Source organism: Hyaena hyaena, unplaced genomic scaffold (assembly GCF_003009895.1).
Source record: "Hyaena hyaena isolate Hyena2069 unplaced genomic scaffold, ASM300989v1 scaffold_231, whole genome shotgun sequence".
NCBI classification, from domain to species: domain Eukaryota; kingdom Metazoa; phylum Chordata; class Mammalia; order Carnivora; family Hyaenidae; genus Hyaena; species Hyaena hyaena.
Genome location: NW_024080862.1, coordinates 1,329,354 through 1,345,667, shown reverse-complemented (window position 1 = coordinate 1,345,667; position 16,314 = coordinate 1,329,354). Strand labels below are relative to the sequence as shown.

At 56.8% G+C, this 16,314-nt stretch overlaps 1 protein-coding gene across 1 annotated transcript; it reads right to left on the bottom strand.

Annotated features, from left to right (window-relative positions):
• Positions 1-2,050: 2,050 nt before the first annotated feature.
• On the bottom strand, positions 2,051-15,213 carry ITIH1 (inter-alpha-trypsin inhibitor heavy chain 1). The gene is made up of 22 exons (XM_039243726.1): positions 15,100-15,213; positions 14,818-14,838; positions 14,351-14,517; positions 13,824-13,928; positions 13,304-13,466; positions 12,640-12,753; positions 11,207-11,332; positions 11,006-11,122; positions 10,168-10,336; positions 9,954-10,079; positions 8,813-8,994; positions 8,346-8,531; positions 7,134-7,273; positions 6,393-6,547; positions 6,280-6,294; positions 5,924-5,944; positions 5,456-5,536; positions 5,253-5,366; positions 4,137-4,338; positions 3,175-3,347; positions 2,463-2,574; positions 2,051-2,330 (listed from the first exon to the last, which is right to left on the bottom strand). The coding sequence occupies exons 1-22, from the start codon at positions 15,211-15,213 to the stop codon at positions 2,201-2,203; spliced, it is 2,733 nt and encodes a 910-aa protein (XP_039099657.1). The 3' UTR covers positions 2,051-2,200.
• Between the last annotated feature and the right edge of the window lie 1,101 nt (positions 15,214-16,314).

The window sequence follows — 16,314 nt, the reverse complement described above, 5'->3', positions numbered from 1 at the left end:
CAGAGAAAGAGTGAGAAGGTGGAAAGAAGACTCCATGAGGCGGCAGAAGCCATGAGGAAAAGTGGACTAGCGGCTGGAGGTGGCATGAGCCACGGAAGCAATGATGGTTGCCAAGTCGGCAAGATGACATTGGACCAGGTGAGCCAGCCGCTGAGATGGTCACCACCTGTGGGGGAGGCCAGCGGGGGTGCCTGTGCTCCCCAGGCTTCTGGAATCCTAGCACGCCCCCGCTGTCAGCTGGTGAGCTCAATGCTGACCCCTGGAGCAGAGCGAAGACCCCCCCTCAGAGCTGGGCTGTGGCCTAGCCACGAGGTTCCTGGCTTCCAGGACATCTCATCCATGTGGTCATTCTTAGGGCCCATGGTCACTGACTGCTGGGTGACGGGGACTGTGGCAGAACTGTTGTCCTGACAGCGGTATCTGGTGGCTCTTCGTGACCCCGCAGCTGCCTGGGGAGCCTCCCAGCTTTTCCTCTAGGTACCACCCCCTCCCCAGTTACTTGGAGTTTTGTGGGAGGGACAACTCGAAATAGGACTTCGGAAGCTGCTCAACAGGCACCGGAGGGACAGCTGGGGACTTGGAGGGACCCAGAGTCACCATGCAGACTTGAGAATTAGACGGAATCTAAGAGATCTTTGGGCTCCCCCCTTTTCCACTCTACAGGAGGGCCTTGCTCAGGGCAGCCAGCTATTTGGCAGCCCACAGCTCAGCCTCGAGAAGCCCAGGATGCTCCAGGTGGTGGCTGGACTCTGAGACTGTTGGCCACCCTCCCCCACCCCCCACCGCCTGCCACTGAGGGCTCTATGTTCCCTGGGCCCGGGGCAGCCCTGGATCTCAGCATTTGTGTTACTTTAAAAAAAAATTTTAATGTTTATTTATTTTTTGAAGGAGAGAGAGACAGAGCATGAGTAGAGGAGGGCCAGAGAGAGGGAGACACAGAATCTGAAGCAGGCTCCAGGCTCTGAGCTGTCAGCACAGAGCCCAGTGTAGGGCTCAAACCCACAAGCTGTGAGATCATGACCTGAGCCGAAGTTGGACGCTTAACCAACTGAGCCACCCAGGCGCCCCAGGATTTGTGTTACTGATCTGGGTCCTCAAGGGCCTCCGTTGCAGTGGGAACTGGAAGAAGTCAGCAGAGAAAAAGTAGAAACCTTTGGAAAAGAAACACCCATCAACCTTCACCCAGAGAATTAGAAGCTCCCAAGGTATAATATAGACTCATCTTTCTGCACCCTGTGACATTGAACTTTCACGGGGTCCCAAGGTGAAGCCAAGGGAAGGAGCCCTGAAAGGATCATTCCAGACATCAGGATGGGGAGCCAGTGGGCTGCCATTACTGGCTCCCTGAAATCACAGCTTCTGGGGACTGGCTGTCTCAGCCTTTGGAAAGTATCCCCAGTATCAGGGGTTGCAAAGCCACAGTTGCAGAGTCGAGCTGAGGGGGAGGCCCTGTGCCCAGAGGTACAGCGGACAGCTCTCAGCAGGATGACCTTGGGACCCCAAGTCCATATATGGTTTATGCCTTTCTTACGTTCATTTTGGTGATGCTCTGGAATACCTAGAATCCAATCCCAAGGGATTGCGGCCATCAGCTGCCAGCCTGACGGGAGTATTCACAGTGGGGTACGTAAGCACACAGATGCTGGCACCAGACAGCATGGCTTCAAATCCCAGCTGGGCCACTCGGGAACAATTTGGGACAAGTCACCTAACCTCAGCTTCCTCAGCTGTAAATGGGCATAAGAGTATCCCCCTAGGGCTGTAGGGAACGTACATTTAGTTAATTCAATGAAGGCACTTAGAACAGTGCCTGTATAGGCTGCCAGTGTCCTTTGGGCCTTGGACCTCTAGGGATAGCTGTGTGCAGGGGACACTCCAGGCACTCAGAGGGCACGGGGTCAGGCAGCTGCAGTGAACAGGGTGGGGCGGTGGTGGAGTTGGCACGGGCTCCCTCCAGCCTCCAGGTCTGCTGTGACCGCTGAGCCCTTCCTGGCGGCGGCATCTTGGATTGCCTCCCCGCCATCCTCCCTCCCAGAAAGCAGCCGGACTGGACTGGACATAGCCTCTCTTTAATGGAAGTCATGGGTGCTTTGACACAGTGGGTCAGCTTGAGCAGCAGGATGTGGCCTGAGCAGTGGGTCAGGACGCTGTGCCCCACTGCCGCGGTCCCAAGGAAGGACAGGCGTGTTGGCCAGGGGGCTCAGAAGATGTCAGGGACGATATAGTCAGTGTAAACACCATCGATCAGCCCAGCCCCATTGTTGTGGACGAACCAGCAGGTCACCTCAGCCCCGTGCCGGGGGTCCTTGCTGTAGTCTTTTTGCAAGCCCCTGGGGAGATATAAATCAGCTGGGGTTACCTTTTGGACTCAGCAGGGCTGCACCCCCTCCGGGAAGCCCAGTCCATCTATGTGACACCCAGAAGAAGGCCCCAGCAGAGATCTGGGAGAGCCACCCACCCACCTGGTGACCGTCAGCTGCCGGCTCTTCACCACCATTGTGGCATCTGTCTTTGTGGGGTCGGAGCCTGGGTGGGGGTCGGACACTTTGTAATCAAAGGGGTGGAAGAACTGTCCTGGAAAGGCACATTGGAAGCAGCAGTGACCATCAGGGGGCCTTGCACTCAGCAGGTGCTCACGGGAGGGTTAGGGTTGCTTGGAGGTTTTTTCTTAAGGGCATGACTATTTCCATCAATACATTTTGGCATCAAAAGCCTCCTTTAGTTTACCTGCTCCAGAGAAGCAGATATATGGGCAGGTGGTTGTAACTCCTGCCTTTTTGGACTGATGCCAAAGGAGTGTGGCTGGGGAGAGAGGGCTGAGGGGGAGGTGCCCACAGAAAGCAGGGTCTGCAGGAAGGTCCCTGGGGGAAGCAGTGTTGCCCAGTGACCCATCACACCCAGGAGGTCCTAGGGAGCCTGGTCTGTTTGGACTCTCCTGCTAGTTGGACCCCTCCTGCTCGCCCTCAGGTCCACTTGAGCCTTAGTTTCACCTTGTGTGTGGTCACCTTTCTGAAGGATGAGACCCTCCCTAGGAAAAGCCCTCTTTGGACCTTTGAGCCCGATGGCCAAGTTGGAGGGAAGTCTGCTCTGGTGCTCAGCTGCAAGTCTGACCCGCGGCGAGCCCGCTGGCTACAACAGCGTACCCCACAGCTCTGCCTGCCTAGCGGGTCGTACCCAGCAGCCCGTGTGTCCGCGCCGACATCTGGCGACTGTCCAGCACGTAGAAGCCCAGGAAGTCCTGGCGGATGGCACTCCCCTTCCACACCCGGTGCAAGACGACCTCAAAAGTGCCCCCGTCCTCCACGGACACCACCAGGCTCCTCTTCCTGTTGATGGTCACTACCACCCTGCAGGGCCGGGTGGCCGTGAGTGCAGGTGCAGCCACAGTACACCTTTCTCCGTTCAGCCACCCTCGTCCTCTTGGACCCGGCTCCCATGAGCTCCCCACCCTCGCTCCCACATGGTGGGTGTTACCGGCTGCACGCTCCTCCTCACGTGTTGCTATTGTGTGTGGGGCCCCTACAGGGTGCTAGGCCCTGTGCCACGCCCTCCCTACAGACTGCATCAGGCAGTTCTCACTCTGATCCTGTGAGGCTCAGAGAGCTTAAGTAACCTGCCCAGGGCCACACAGCTGGAAAGCGGTAAAGCCAGGACGTGGACCCAGCCTATCTAGTATCAAAGTCTGTGTCCTTTGACTGCCACTCATCATCTGTGTCCTCCACCCGGGACTCTGCCTACCTCTTCCTATAGCTCTCTGCCCCGGGTCAGGCTCTGGTGCCTAGCAGAGTTTGCTGAGTGAATGAGTGAAGGAAGGAACAAACACAAGGCAAGGCATGCTAATACAGGTGCTGAAAGAACACTCTGGAGTGTCAGGGAACAGGTAGCCTTCACGTAGGGCCCGGGAGGTGAGTCGTCTTTCCTGGCATGTCCGGGATCTGAAGGAAGTGCGTGGAGTGCTCTGACCACATGTCTGCCCAGATGACAGGGAGGCCACATGGATGTCACTCACTGCCATGGCTCAGGTGACCGGGGCCCGGCAAGCTCAGGCAGCTAAGCTGGCTCTGGGGCTTCATGCCGTGTCCCTCCCCACCCCAGCCCTTGCCTCGCCACCCGGTCCCCGGGCCCGGCCTGGTTACTCATGCTGCCGCACTGAAGCCTGGTCCCTCCAGGAGAACACGGGTCCGCCCAAGCCAGGGTTCAGCGTAATGTTCTGAGGAGTCACTTCCAGCTGGAAGTCTGTTGCGGGGTTTGCGATCCCCAGCCGCCCAAAGTACGTGCCCTCATGCTGCCCGGGGCTGCTGGCCTTGTTACCGATGAGCTGCCCATTCACTGAGAAGCCTGCAGCCGGGGGACAGGCCGTCCGTGTCAGGGAGGGGCCCGCTCTTGCCAGAGCCCCACCAGCTTGCCTTTGCTCATGCCGCCCACACTCCACCCGCCTGGCACCAGCTTCGAGGGGCTCCCCTCCTGCGGGGACTTTCAGGATTGGTGGAGGCCACACAGTACCACTTGGCTCCCCTCCCCTCCCACCACACTACCTGCCACTGAGCCCTCGCCTCCAGGCTGTGAGGAGGTCTTGCGGGACTTGGGCCTGCTCCTTCTCTGCGGCCCTCATCCCTGCCACAGTGGCCTCCTCTGACCTGAGCAGCCCCAAAGCCCCCTCGTCATCTCCCCTTCCCTAACACAGCATGCCTCATGCTTTGAGGCTGTCATCTCAGAATTTGCTTGTCTGTCTCCCTTCCCGAAACTCCACAAGGTGGGGACTTATTGCACCCATGGCCCCCAGGAGGTACTCAACGAATCCTTGCAGACGGCCTGACTGGACTGGGAGGGGGCAGGAGAGACAGAGTGGCCAGAGCACTGTCAGGGGATGGACTCAGAGGCCCCCTTGGCGTGGCTGAAGGCAGGGCAGGATCACTATGTAACTTGTAGATCTTGGTACAAAATGGAAGTAAGGGGCCCCTTGTTCAAAAAACATTAAGAATTTCAAAATAGTTAGAGCAGAGTATTAAACCAAGCATGGGCCCTTCTAGGCATAGGGTCCTGTGTGCCTGCCCTGGGCACACATCCATGAAGCAGGTGCCATCTAGGGCAGGTGGATGGGAGAGAAGGAGGCAGCTGAGCCCCACCAGGTGACTGGGGCACAGGCTGTGGGAAGTGGCGGCCACTGCCTCTGTCCTATCTGTAGCTGCACACTGAGGGCCGAGGAGTCCAGGCCCCACACTGTCTGGCAGAGGTAGTGATGTCACCCATACCTGTGTCGGGGTCCTGCACCAGGCTCAGGACCACACCAGGCTCCTCGTTGATATTGAAGCACAGGGTATCCTCTTTCTGGGGCACGTGGATGAGGAAGTGGGGGTCAGTGTCCACTGGAGACATAGCATGGAGTCTGTTAGATTGGGCTGGGGCCGGCCAGGAGCAAGGCGGGGGTGTCCCCCAGGCCCTCCCCAGGACTCACCGCCAGTCACTCGGTTTGGCAACTGCTGGATGTTGGAGCTGGGTCTAGTCGGGGAAGGCTGCAAGGCCGATAGCACGAATGCTGGCAGGGAATGAATGGGAGTTAGGAGGATGGCACCCCACTTCCCTGGGGCCACTGCCTCCTTTTCCCAGGCCCCTCCACCCAGGTGGCCGGCCTGAAGCCACAGGAGCTGTGACCCCGAGCCCCTGATGCCTCCTGGTGTGCTGGCCCCGGGTCTGCTTCCTTCCATGGGCGCCTGATGGAGTTGCTGGCATAAGGGGAGGCCAGGCAGGGCCAGAGGGCAGCTCCGAGGAGCCCAGGAAGAGGCAGTGAGGAAGCCTCAGGCAGGGTGTCATTTGGTCCTCAGGAAAATAGGGGCTTCGCTCAGGACTGAATGCACCGCCTGAGGGACAGCAGCACGAGGAGGAGAGAAGCGGAGATGTGTGTCCGTGGGATGCCGCCACTTACTCTTTCTGTGTCCCAGCATCTCTGTGGGGGACAGCGAGAGAGGACAGCATCACCCTCAGCGCCCTACCTCAAAGGCATACTCCCCAAGGGCACCCCAGGCCCAGAGGCCAAGCAGGCCTGGGCTCCCAGGCCTCCCCTGCCCCCCCACCCCGCCGCCTGGCAGACACAGGCTCACACGGAGGCCCGGATGGAGGAGGCTGCACAAGGGCTCCCCAGGCACACGGGCAGCAGCTGGTTTGCGGTGAGAGGCTGGAGGACGTGGAGCAGGGGATATGCGACCGGGGGCTGGAGCACCAGCTGCTTGCCCGGCCCCCGGGAGCCCCTCCAGAAAAACCAACATGATTGAAAAAACTCACCCAAAGGCAGAGAATCTGAAAGGGAGAGAAAGGGAAGAGAATCAAAGCCCAGGAGGGTTTTGGCCCTCAGAAGCCTCTGCAGACCCACAGCCTCCCCTTTGCAGAGCCCCTACCCTCGGGGGGCTTGTCAATGATGGGCTCCAGGCCGTCCTCATCCGTCATGCCTCTCATGATCATGGAGGTCAGCGGGGTCACAAACTGGTAGGCCAGCGACATCTGCAGGGCCTTGGCCGTCACGTTGGCCTTCTCCTTCCCCTCCAACTTCATCCTACAAGGCACACAGCAGCTGCAAGCCCTGCAGCCTGGATGACAACGGACTTGCACTCCCGGATCCTTTTGCTCATTTGTTCACTCACTCACTCATTCAGCAAACACATACCAGGCACCTGCAGTGCCCCTGTTCCGTGGCTGCCTTCAAAGCCTCGTGATTTCAAGCCCCCCCCACCCGGAAAACCTGGAGATTTGGCACGGTTGGGGGAATGCGCTTCAGAAAGACACAGGATTTAACAGCTGGAAGATTCTGGGCCAGTGGTCTAACTTCTCTGAGTCTCAGCTTGCTCATTTGCGAAACAGGGATAATGAGGAAATTCCCCTGCAGGCTGTGAGGATTACACAAGCGTGTCTGGACGCGGAGGCCCCCGCAGTAAAGGGCAGCCTCCCCCCACACCCGGCGGCTCAGCGGGGGCAAACCGGGTCCTGCCCACGCTGTTGACTAACTGGTTGATATTAACTCAGCAAAGCCCAAGGCCAGTCAAGCTGACCTGCTCCCGACCTTGAAGGCCCAGCACCACCCCTTCTCCTTCACCTCATTGGTGCAGAGGCCCTGCTGTCCGCCCCAGCCGCAGGGGTCCTACCGCTTGGCCAGCAGCTCCTGGACGGTGAGGTAGGCCCAGAGCCGCTCAACGTGGTTCTCCAGCATGTGGCCCCGCTCCTGGAGCAGTTTCTTCATCTCCTCTTCATCCACCAAGCAGGTCGCCTTGAACTCTTGGCCCTCCTGAGGGTCGTGATGGGGAGAGGGGCCGTGCACCATGAGGGGCACGACCACTGGCTGGTGCTGGAGGGTCCGGGGGCCCCGCGATGTCTGGGCTCTGCGATTCTTTCTGAGCACCGCCCTTCCCTGAGTCTGCTCTCCTCACCCTCACTCATCCCTTCATCCCACACATGCTTTCTGGGCCCTCTCAGTGAGCCAAAGTGGCCTCAGCTCTGGGGATCCCAGGCTGGGAGGATCAGACCCTGCCCTCCTGAAGTTACTCTCAGTGGGAGATGCCGTCAGGCATTCAGCTACTTCCACCATCTAGCTGCTTCCACCATGTCCACCCCCCCACCCCCGGGCTTCAAATGCCCACTGCGTCCGCACCCGCAAATGCTATTCTCTCCCCAGCTACGATAATGGGGACGTCACTTCCTGAGGGCATCCTGAGCTCCAGGTACTGCACACATACATTACACAGACTATTTCACTTACTCCACAAAACTCTCCAGTGCAGTATTACCCCATGGTACAGAATAAGAAACTGAGGCCTGGAGAGCTGGACTCATTTGCTCAAGGTCACCCAGCTGGTCAGGGTAGAGCCAGGGTCTGGTGCAGCTTTCCTCACTCAAAGCCCTCGTTCTGAACACTTGACTACATGGCAAGGTTTGAAGCTACCCCCAGCAGGGCAGCGTGCATGTCTCACATGCCTGTGACCCCCACAGCGTGCACACGCACACATGTGCTTGCACTGTGACACAAATTTGGGTGTTTGGGAAAAGACTGTCAAGTGAAAAGGAAGAGGTCGGCCTCTTGCTCTCTCTTGGCTTTGGGGAGAACGATGTAAGGAGTAACAGGAGATTCATTTTGGACCAAGGGACTAAACCCAAGGCTGGGTTCCATCCCAGCCTGTCCCCTGGATGCCTACATGGAGGAATGTTCTGGCCTGGGGTATGTGTGCCATGGTGCAGGGATGGGACACTGCTTTGGGGAAAGAGAGGCCTGGGGGCAGGGGGGACAGAGGTGGAGACCAAGTATGGATTTGGAGCCTCTGGGAGCTGCCTGACCTCTCTACCTTCCGCAGCCCACTGTTTACCCCACGGGCCAGCACGTCGGCTTTGAAACTGCTCAGTTTGTGGTCAGCGATGCGCCCAGCCACCATGATCTCCGAGCCTTCATAGTACTGTTTATGGCGGTGCTGGGTCAGGGCTGAGACGGTGTCCTGGGGATAGAGCAACTCCACATCCACCAGTAGGGGGTTCGCTACCTGGTCGTAGAAGCCCTGCAAGGGGGTTGGGGAGCACAACCTCAGAGCTGATGGGCCACCAGGGGCACCCAATGGGGAAACCCCCTCACAAAGTGGAGTATTGGGACCCCCATTTTATAGATGGAATTGCAGATTCACAGGGGTTAAGTAACTGGTTTGAGGTCATGCAGCTGATTCAAACCGCATTCCAGAGCTTTATCTGTCCTCTGGATGGATGGGCAAAAGGCTGCTAAGACCCAGCTCCCCCATGGCATGCCATTGGTGGTGCATTGGGGGCCAGGGGGGTAGGAGGAGACCTGTAGCTGCTGGGTGGCATCATGGTCCTCGTAAATTCTCTGTGCCCTTCCATTGTTCTCCATCGACATGACCTCCAGGAAGTTGAAGTCCACATTGTGGCCAAAGCCCAAGTTGTAGAGCGGGAACCTGCCCCGGATGGCGTTGCGGACGTTCTTGAGGATTTGGGAACGGTCTGTCACCCCTGCAAGCCACACACCCATGCAGTGACAGGATACCAAACACAGGCATGTAGGTGCGCAGTGGGCCTTTGGGGCACACTCCCTGGGGGCCAAGCCTTCTATCTCAGAGCACCCTCATCCTCAGTCCCCACCAGCGTCTTGAGGCAATGTCTCTCACTGGCCCCCAACCACTACATCAGCTCCTAACAGCCTCCCAGGGAATTGCCCAGGTATATGGCTCTATCATAAGGAGATCGGATTCTGCTCTAAACCCTCCCATGGGTCATTGCCATGGCCTGTGAGGCCCTGCGACCTTCCCACCCTTGATTCCCCTATTCTGCACTTTGCACTTGCTGTCCTTAGGCAGGCCCTGTCATCGCACAAACTTTTTTTTTTTTTTTTTTTTTTTTTGCTCAAGCTTCTCCCTCTGCCAGGGATCTCTTCCTGCTCCTCCTCTCCTCCTTCCAGCCTAAGCTCATGGGTCACCTCCTCCAGAGAGCCTCTTGGGACCCCGCCTGGGCCAGGTGCCCTTATCTACAGTCCCGCAGCCTCCTGGCACCCTGTTCTTTCAGGGCCCTCGGCAGAACTTCTGTTCCTTGGTCAGCCTCCCCCAGTGAACTCTGTGCTCCTTAAGGACAGAGACGAATCTGGTTCTCATGGTATCTCTTCTGGGTCCCTAGTGCTATGTTTGGCACACGGTCAGCGCTGAATACACAGTTCATTAAATTCCATCTAGGAAACCTGCCTGTCGTCCTGGGGTCTGTGCAACCTTGGGTCATATAGATACTTCTCCAATTTCCCAGCTCAGCATAGAAGTATGCCTTCTCTCTCCTGCAGACGTTATAGTCTGAACTCTGTCTTTAGACCAAGCTTGACTTTGCCTGGAGCCTTTCTGCCCCGCAATAGCACCTCCAAGCTCAGCTTGAACGCCTTCAGTCGCAAAGAGATCACCACCTCCCACCACGGCCCTGGAGGTGCTTACCCTCTGTGGGCTCGCCGTCTGTCAACATGATGAGAACTGAGGCGTGATTGCTGGGTTCCGGGACGCTCCTGTGCGCTTGGTTCAAGATCTCGATTCCCCGGAGCAAACCTCCATTCAGGTTTGTGGCTGCAAAGGAAGGAAAGTAGGCCAGCGTATGACCTCATTCCAAGGAGACAGAAGCGACTCCAACGTGGCCCGAGACCCCTGCCCTTACCCCCAGCCAGGAGGAAGCGCCGCACAAAGTCTTGAGCCGCGCGCAGATTGGCGGCAGATGCCTGCACCAATGCGCCCCTCCATGATTGCACTTCAGACCCAAAGAGGACCAGGTCGAAATAGTCCCCTGGCCGCATGTCCCCCAGGATTTTAAGGAGCGCCTCCTTGGTCTGTAAGGAGAGGACAGTAGTCAGTGGAGGAACAGCCCCAGGAGAGTGCCTCCCGTCAGCACCAGATGCCCCTTTGAGAGATCCCCAAGGCAGAGGTACACAGTGGACAAGTGGGGGGGTGGACAGGCCAGCCAGGTGGTCCCGGGAGAGGAGTGTCTCTGGAGCCCTGGGGGTGGATGGGGGGATGGAGAAGACAAGGGACCCAGCATGGGAAGAGGAAAGACCCAGGAGCTTGAACAGGGCAGGATCAAGAAAGAGGACCACAGGGGGCTCAGTCTCTGACACTCAGCCATGGTCTCCCTGCACCGTGGGCAAGGCACTGGGTGGGCTATTCCCTGCTGCGAGACTCCTCGTGGACAGCATGCTTGTCCCTGGCACATTCAGCAGAAGGCTTCATCTTCCCAGCACCCTCATCTCCAGACTCATGACCCCATGGGCATTGCTTTCCTTATTTTGCTACCAAGAAGTGAATGCACTTGCCACGGTTGCACGGTGAGGGGGTGGCTGATGCCAGAGCCCCCACCGCGGGGATTTCCTGTGAGATTGCCCACCTCTGCCTCCAACGGAGGGACAGAAATCCTGAACCCAGACTCTGGCAATAACACCTTGGGGTGCATGCCAAAGGTGAAGAAGCCTCTGCTGGCTGAACTGTTTACAGCCACAGTTTACCTGCTTCACTTTCTGGCCTTCCATAGAGGTGCTAATGTCAATCACAAAAACCAAGTTCTTGTTCAGGTTTGTCAGGTTTTGGGGGGCAAAGAAGTGGGCAAAGTGGTTATTGGCAACCTAAAACACAAAGGAACAAGTGAGGCCCCTGTGACAGCACCCATGCCTGCCCTCTGAGTCTCGGGTCAGTAGCTTCAGGCTCACCAGGAGGTCACAGAGTTTGTCTCGATTGACATCGTAGGTCACCTTGAAGTCCCCATTCAGTAAGGATGTGGAGCACGTGGGGCAGGACTGCTGCTGACCCACAGTAGGGCGGAAAAGCACATGACCCTGGAACCACAGAGGGTGTGAGGCATTACTGGCTTGTGCAGCCTGCAGCCGGGGTGTTCGCAAGCACAACATAAGGTGTGTGTGTGTGTGTGTGTGTGTGTGTGTGTGTGTGTGTTGCATGGGCATAGAAATGAGTCTGGTGGGCCCTCTGTTTCTTTGCTTACATGCTTCTGATTCACTGGGCTTTTCTACAACAAGCATCACCACTTTGGGTACAAAATAATAGCAGTAGAGAACACGAGAGACATCAGTTAATGCAAACTGTGGAGTACGGAAGCAAGACTATAATACTGTGCTGGAAAACAGGGCCCCCGCCCCCTGCCAGGTAGACAAAGAGGGGAGGCTGGGAGGAAGGACCCAGGGCAGAGGCTGAGGTCTGGTTTGACTTGGTGTTGGTGCTCAGGGAAATTAGGGATGGTTTTCACTCAGTGCTTTTCTATACTTTTCTAACTTTCCATTTTTCCTTAAATACTTTAAAATTTTTACTTTGTATTTGTTTGTTATAGAAGTAAAATATACTTATCAAAAAGCCCCCACAAAACTTGAAAAGGATTGTTAGGGAGACACAGACCCACCTCTTGGTCTCCTACTAAAAGCAAGCATGTTGGGTAACAATCTGGGATATCCTATTTTATTTAAAAACAAACCCCTCCAAAACTGTAAGAAGCATTCCTTTTATGTGATTATTGTGGGGTCACTACCAAAGGTAGGTGAGGACTAAAGGGCTTGTTCCTGGCTCCAGTTGAGGGCAAGTTAGAAAGCAGGGCACTAGCTGGGCATCACCCACGCAGATGCCACACCCCTCTGGGACCTGGGGAGGGGCAAGCAGGAGACCGTGCGGAGTCCTGCAAATGGGAGGTGAGTGCCAAGTGGTAAGTGGCAGGGTAGCCCAAAGGCCTTCCCAAACTTAGTTCTGTTTCCGAGAGGCCTGGAGCTTGGACTCCTGACTACAGCAGCACATGGGATCTCCTCATGGGCCCTATGTCTCCCTGAATGCTTTCCCAAGCATGCAACACCGGCGAAGGGAAAACTGAGGCTCAGGCAAGTCAGCAGCACACCCTAGACCCTGTAACCAGCATGGATGCCTTCCCCAGCTTCATTCAGCACTTGGGATTTTGCTAAGTCACTGGAAGAACCAGCAGTGCTGAGTTCCCCGGGGTTCCAGCCATAAAATGCCTACCTTCTTCACCCCTAGGGCAGCCTGCAGCCCCTGGCTGGTTCCCAGACCAAGCCTGACACTTCGTGAGGGGCTGGACCTGGCTGAGAAGTCTTGGGGGCCCGCCACCACCCCCAGACATGCCACACACCTTTTTCCCCGAGAAGGATTTCGTGATGAGTTGGCTCGCCAGTTCCTTGGGGAGGAAGGACGCCTGGGCATCCAGCTTGCTGATCCCTTGGGGCTCAAAGATGTCCACGTCGATCTGCATCATTGAAGCACCCAGGCTCCCATTCGGGCCACCATCAAGTCTCAGCCAAGAGCCAACAATGTCCTGGCCACCTACTGTGGGCCACACCCACCCAGCCCTCAGCACAGGGCCTGGCCTGTTGTACACACTCAAAAAATATTGGCCAAACGAAGGTGTGTGTGCCTGGGCCTCTCAACTCGGCCACCACTGAGGTGCCAGCGATGGTCACAGCCCCTCAGGCTGCTGGGGACTTCCTAGATACCAACCACCTGGATATTTAATATCTGTTGTGACCCTTGTGGCAGCTCTGGGGCACACAGGAAGCCCCATTTAACAGATGAGCAAGCCGAGGCTCAGAGAGGAGGAGGAGACTGGAGGGTTCAGGTAGCTTCCTGCCCATGAAGAACCCACTAGAACCTGCCCAAGAAGTCAGTCCCTTTCCTATGTGCTCAGGCCTGGGATAGCACACAGTGGGTCCTGAGCCAGTGCTCTGAGCCATGGTGACAGAGAGTCAGGACCCCTGCTCCAGATATGGTTCCCCTGCATACAGCCACCTGCGATCTACCTCAAAATGGTGCACCAGCTGCTTGGGCTTGACTTTGATGTCAATGTGGTATTGTGTGAGTCTTCGCTTCAGCACCTCCTCATAGGTCAGTCGGAAGGTGGCCTTGCTCCGGGGACCGATGGTGAGGTGGATGGTGAATTGTTCCATCGTTCTCCCCGAGGCCCTGCACATACCACCAGCAGCCATGACACACAGACAAACGGTGAGTGACATGTGGGTTCTTGTCACCTAAAGCACGGCCCTCAGAATCACTTTCTCTTACATTTATGCTACTCCCAGATTTCTTTGCCCTTCACCCTAGTCTTAGCTGGCTGGCCAGGGTCAGGGCTCAAGGACAGGGTCCCCTTCTCTCAGAGGCTGGACTGGGAAGATGGGCAGGTCAATGCCAGCCTTATCCGGTGCACCTGTGCCAGCATCTGGGTCTGGGCAGTTTGCTCACCTCCCATCAGCCTGGGGCTGCTCTCCACCCAAGGCTGAGGAGGACAGCACCAGAGACAGGGCAGCAAGGCCCACAACTCACCTGACAAGGCCAGCATTCTCTCCTGAGACGGCGGCTTTCCGGTACTGCTTCCACGCAGTCACTTTGTCCTTTATGTCGCCGATGAATGCTTTTCCATCTGCTGTGCTGTAGGGAGGAAGAAGCCCTCAGGGGAGGTGCCCCGCCCTTGACCACTCAGTCCTTCATCTTGGAGGTGCTCCTAGCCTAGGCCCTGAGAAGGCCCTGTCTGGGTGAGTGCTCATGGGAGGCTCCTCCCACTGCCCACAGAGGTGTTCAGACGCCCCACAGCAGTGAGGTGAGCAGCCAACAGCTACAGAATCCAACAAGAAGCCTCGGTGCCTGCCTTTGGTCCCTTGGCCCTATGCTGAAAACATACTGTCAGTGGCTCCACTTCACCTCCAAGATGGAAGACCTAGAGTGCCGGGGTTGGCCTGTGGCTCTTTGGGACAGAGAAGATGGTCTGCACCATCCGGCCACCCTGAGCTGTGGTTTGGGGCTGGGCTGGTGCACGGACAGCTCTGCGTGTGGGAATCGACCAGGGCACGCACATGGCAAAGTCACTGATGAAGGCCGTCTTGGGGATTTCCACATCGAACGCCACTTCCTTGGCTTCATCGGCATTGTTGACCACTTGGCTGGTGATGACATAGTGGGCGAAGCGAGAGGTGACTTTGCAGTTGACTTTCAAACTCCGGATGGTCACGCCGTCGACACTCTAGAGTGAGATGTGAGGGGCTGTGGCAGTGATGGGGGGTGGGGGCTTTGAGCCAGTGAGAGGCCCCCCATGTTGTGCGGGGGCTCAACACCCAGCTCAGATGCCAGGTGCCCAGAGAACAGACCAGATCTCCTGGGAAGACCCGTTCTGTCCTCTCTGCCAGAGACCACGCAGTGGGGCATGAAAGCCCCTGTTTCTGGGAAATCGAGTCCCTCTGCCCAGGGCGCCCCCTGAAGCACGAGGGTAAATAGGCTCTAGTATGGCCCCACCACAGACCCCTTTGTAGAGACTCTCACTCACTGTGTCCACAGTCTGTCGCTTCTGTAAAACAAAACCGGGACAAGTATGAGTGGGAATGTGCAGGGGACCGTAGTTATCGGCCAAGGGATGGGAGTGGGTCACAGCTTGTGTCCTCCACTCCTTTGCCTCACCTTCCCTGAGCTGCTGGGACATCACCTCTCCACTCAGCGGTGGTCGAGGTGGATGGGGGTGGCCCTGGCCCCCGGGGTAAGGGTCTTGTGTCCCTCCCGGGTCCATTCTGGCCCAGCTGCCTATTTCTGGCCTGAGGGTTTACCCACATACCTTGCTGACTTTGGGCCTGCCTGGGGGTGAACCCTGAGTGGGCATGGCCTGCGGGATGAGGAGGGAGGCCAGGCACACGCACAGTAGCACCCGCAGCCCCACAGTGCCGTCCATGGTCTCAAGGCTCCTGCTGCCTTGTCACTTCCCTCAGACCGTTAATCAATAAGGTGCTGGATAAACATGGATTAAACATTAGACAAGGTGAAGGCAAATATTATAATTTGGAGGGATCAACATTTAGCAGTGAGGTCTTTCTCCTTGGGGGGATTCCCGGCGGTGGAAACTCCTGATCAGACTCAGACCGTGTCCTTCATACAGAGCTGCGCTCCACCACCGTGAATGCCAAAGACCCCGCGGGCTCATCTCATCCTGGGTCTGGCTCGCGCAACACTAACGATGGTGACATGTGTCAAGAAGCCACAGATAAAAGTGGACTTTTGAACTTTGTTATGTGTTACTTTCAAAATTTTTTAAGTATCAACAAACTTCACAGTCACACTCTGGCCCAGGTGGCAGATGGTGCAGCACAGACACGGCCCACACCCACGTTTCCAACAGCGCCAGCGCTAGTGTCTGTCCCGCCAGAGGCAGGCTGGCCAGTCCTGGGGACGCGTTGTGGGGGACCCATGCTTTAGGACGGTTGCTTCATCCCTCTGGACCTTCTTGTCCAGATTTGGAAAGAGGAACAGAAGCGAGCCTCACCACTCCTCCACCTGGGCAGGGATGCCTGTAGGTGAAGGGGAGACGAAGATGAATGCTATGTGTTCATGATGGAGGGCTGAGTATGCCTTTTGATCTAAGCCTTTTATCATCTCATTTATCCTCATGGTGGTCCTGTCCCTGGGATATTGGTCCTGCAGCAGATGAAAGACAGGTATTCAAACCCAGATCTTTCAGACTCCAAAGCCCAAGACTATCACATAATGACAGAAATGCCCTCTGCATTATTAGGAAGGAGAAGTAGTTGAAACCCCAGGGAGAGCTTTGGACCTTGAATTTCTTAATTTTTATGCCCAAAATGTCCCTGTCTCCCACAAGCCACAGCACACAGGGTAGACATGGTCCCGGTCAATCCACTCCATGGCCCTGGGTGGGATGTGCTGGCCACTATGACCCTGATAAGGTGAGGGGGCCCAGAGGCCACTTTGATCTCTGTTTGCTTGTCTTGGACTTTGTCTCACAGAGCAGATTCTGGGAAAAAGTTTATCATCCCTA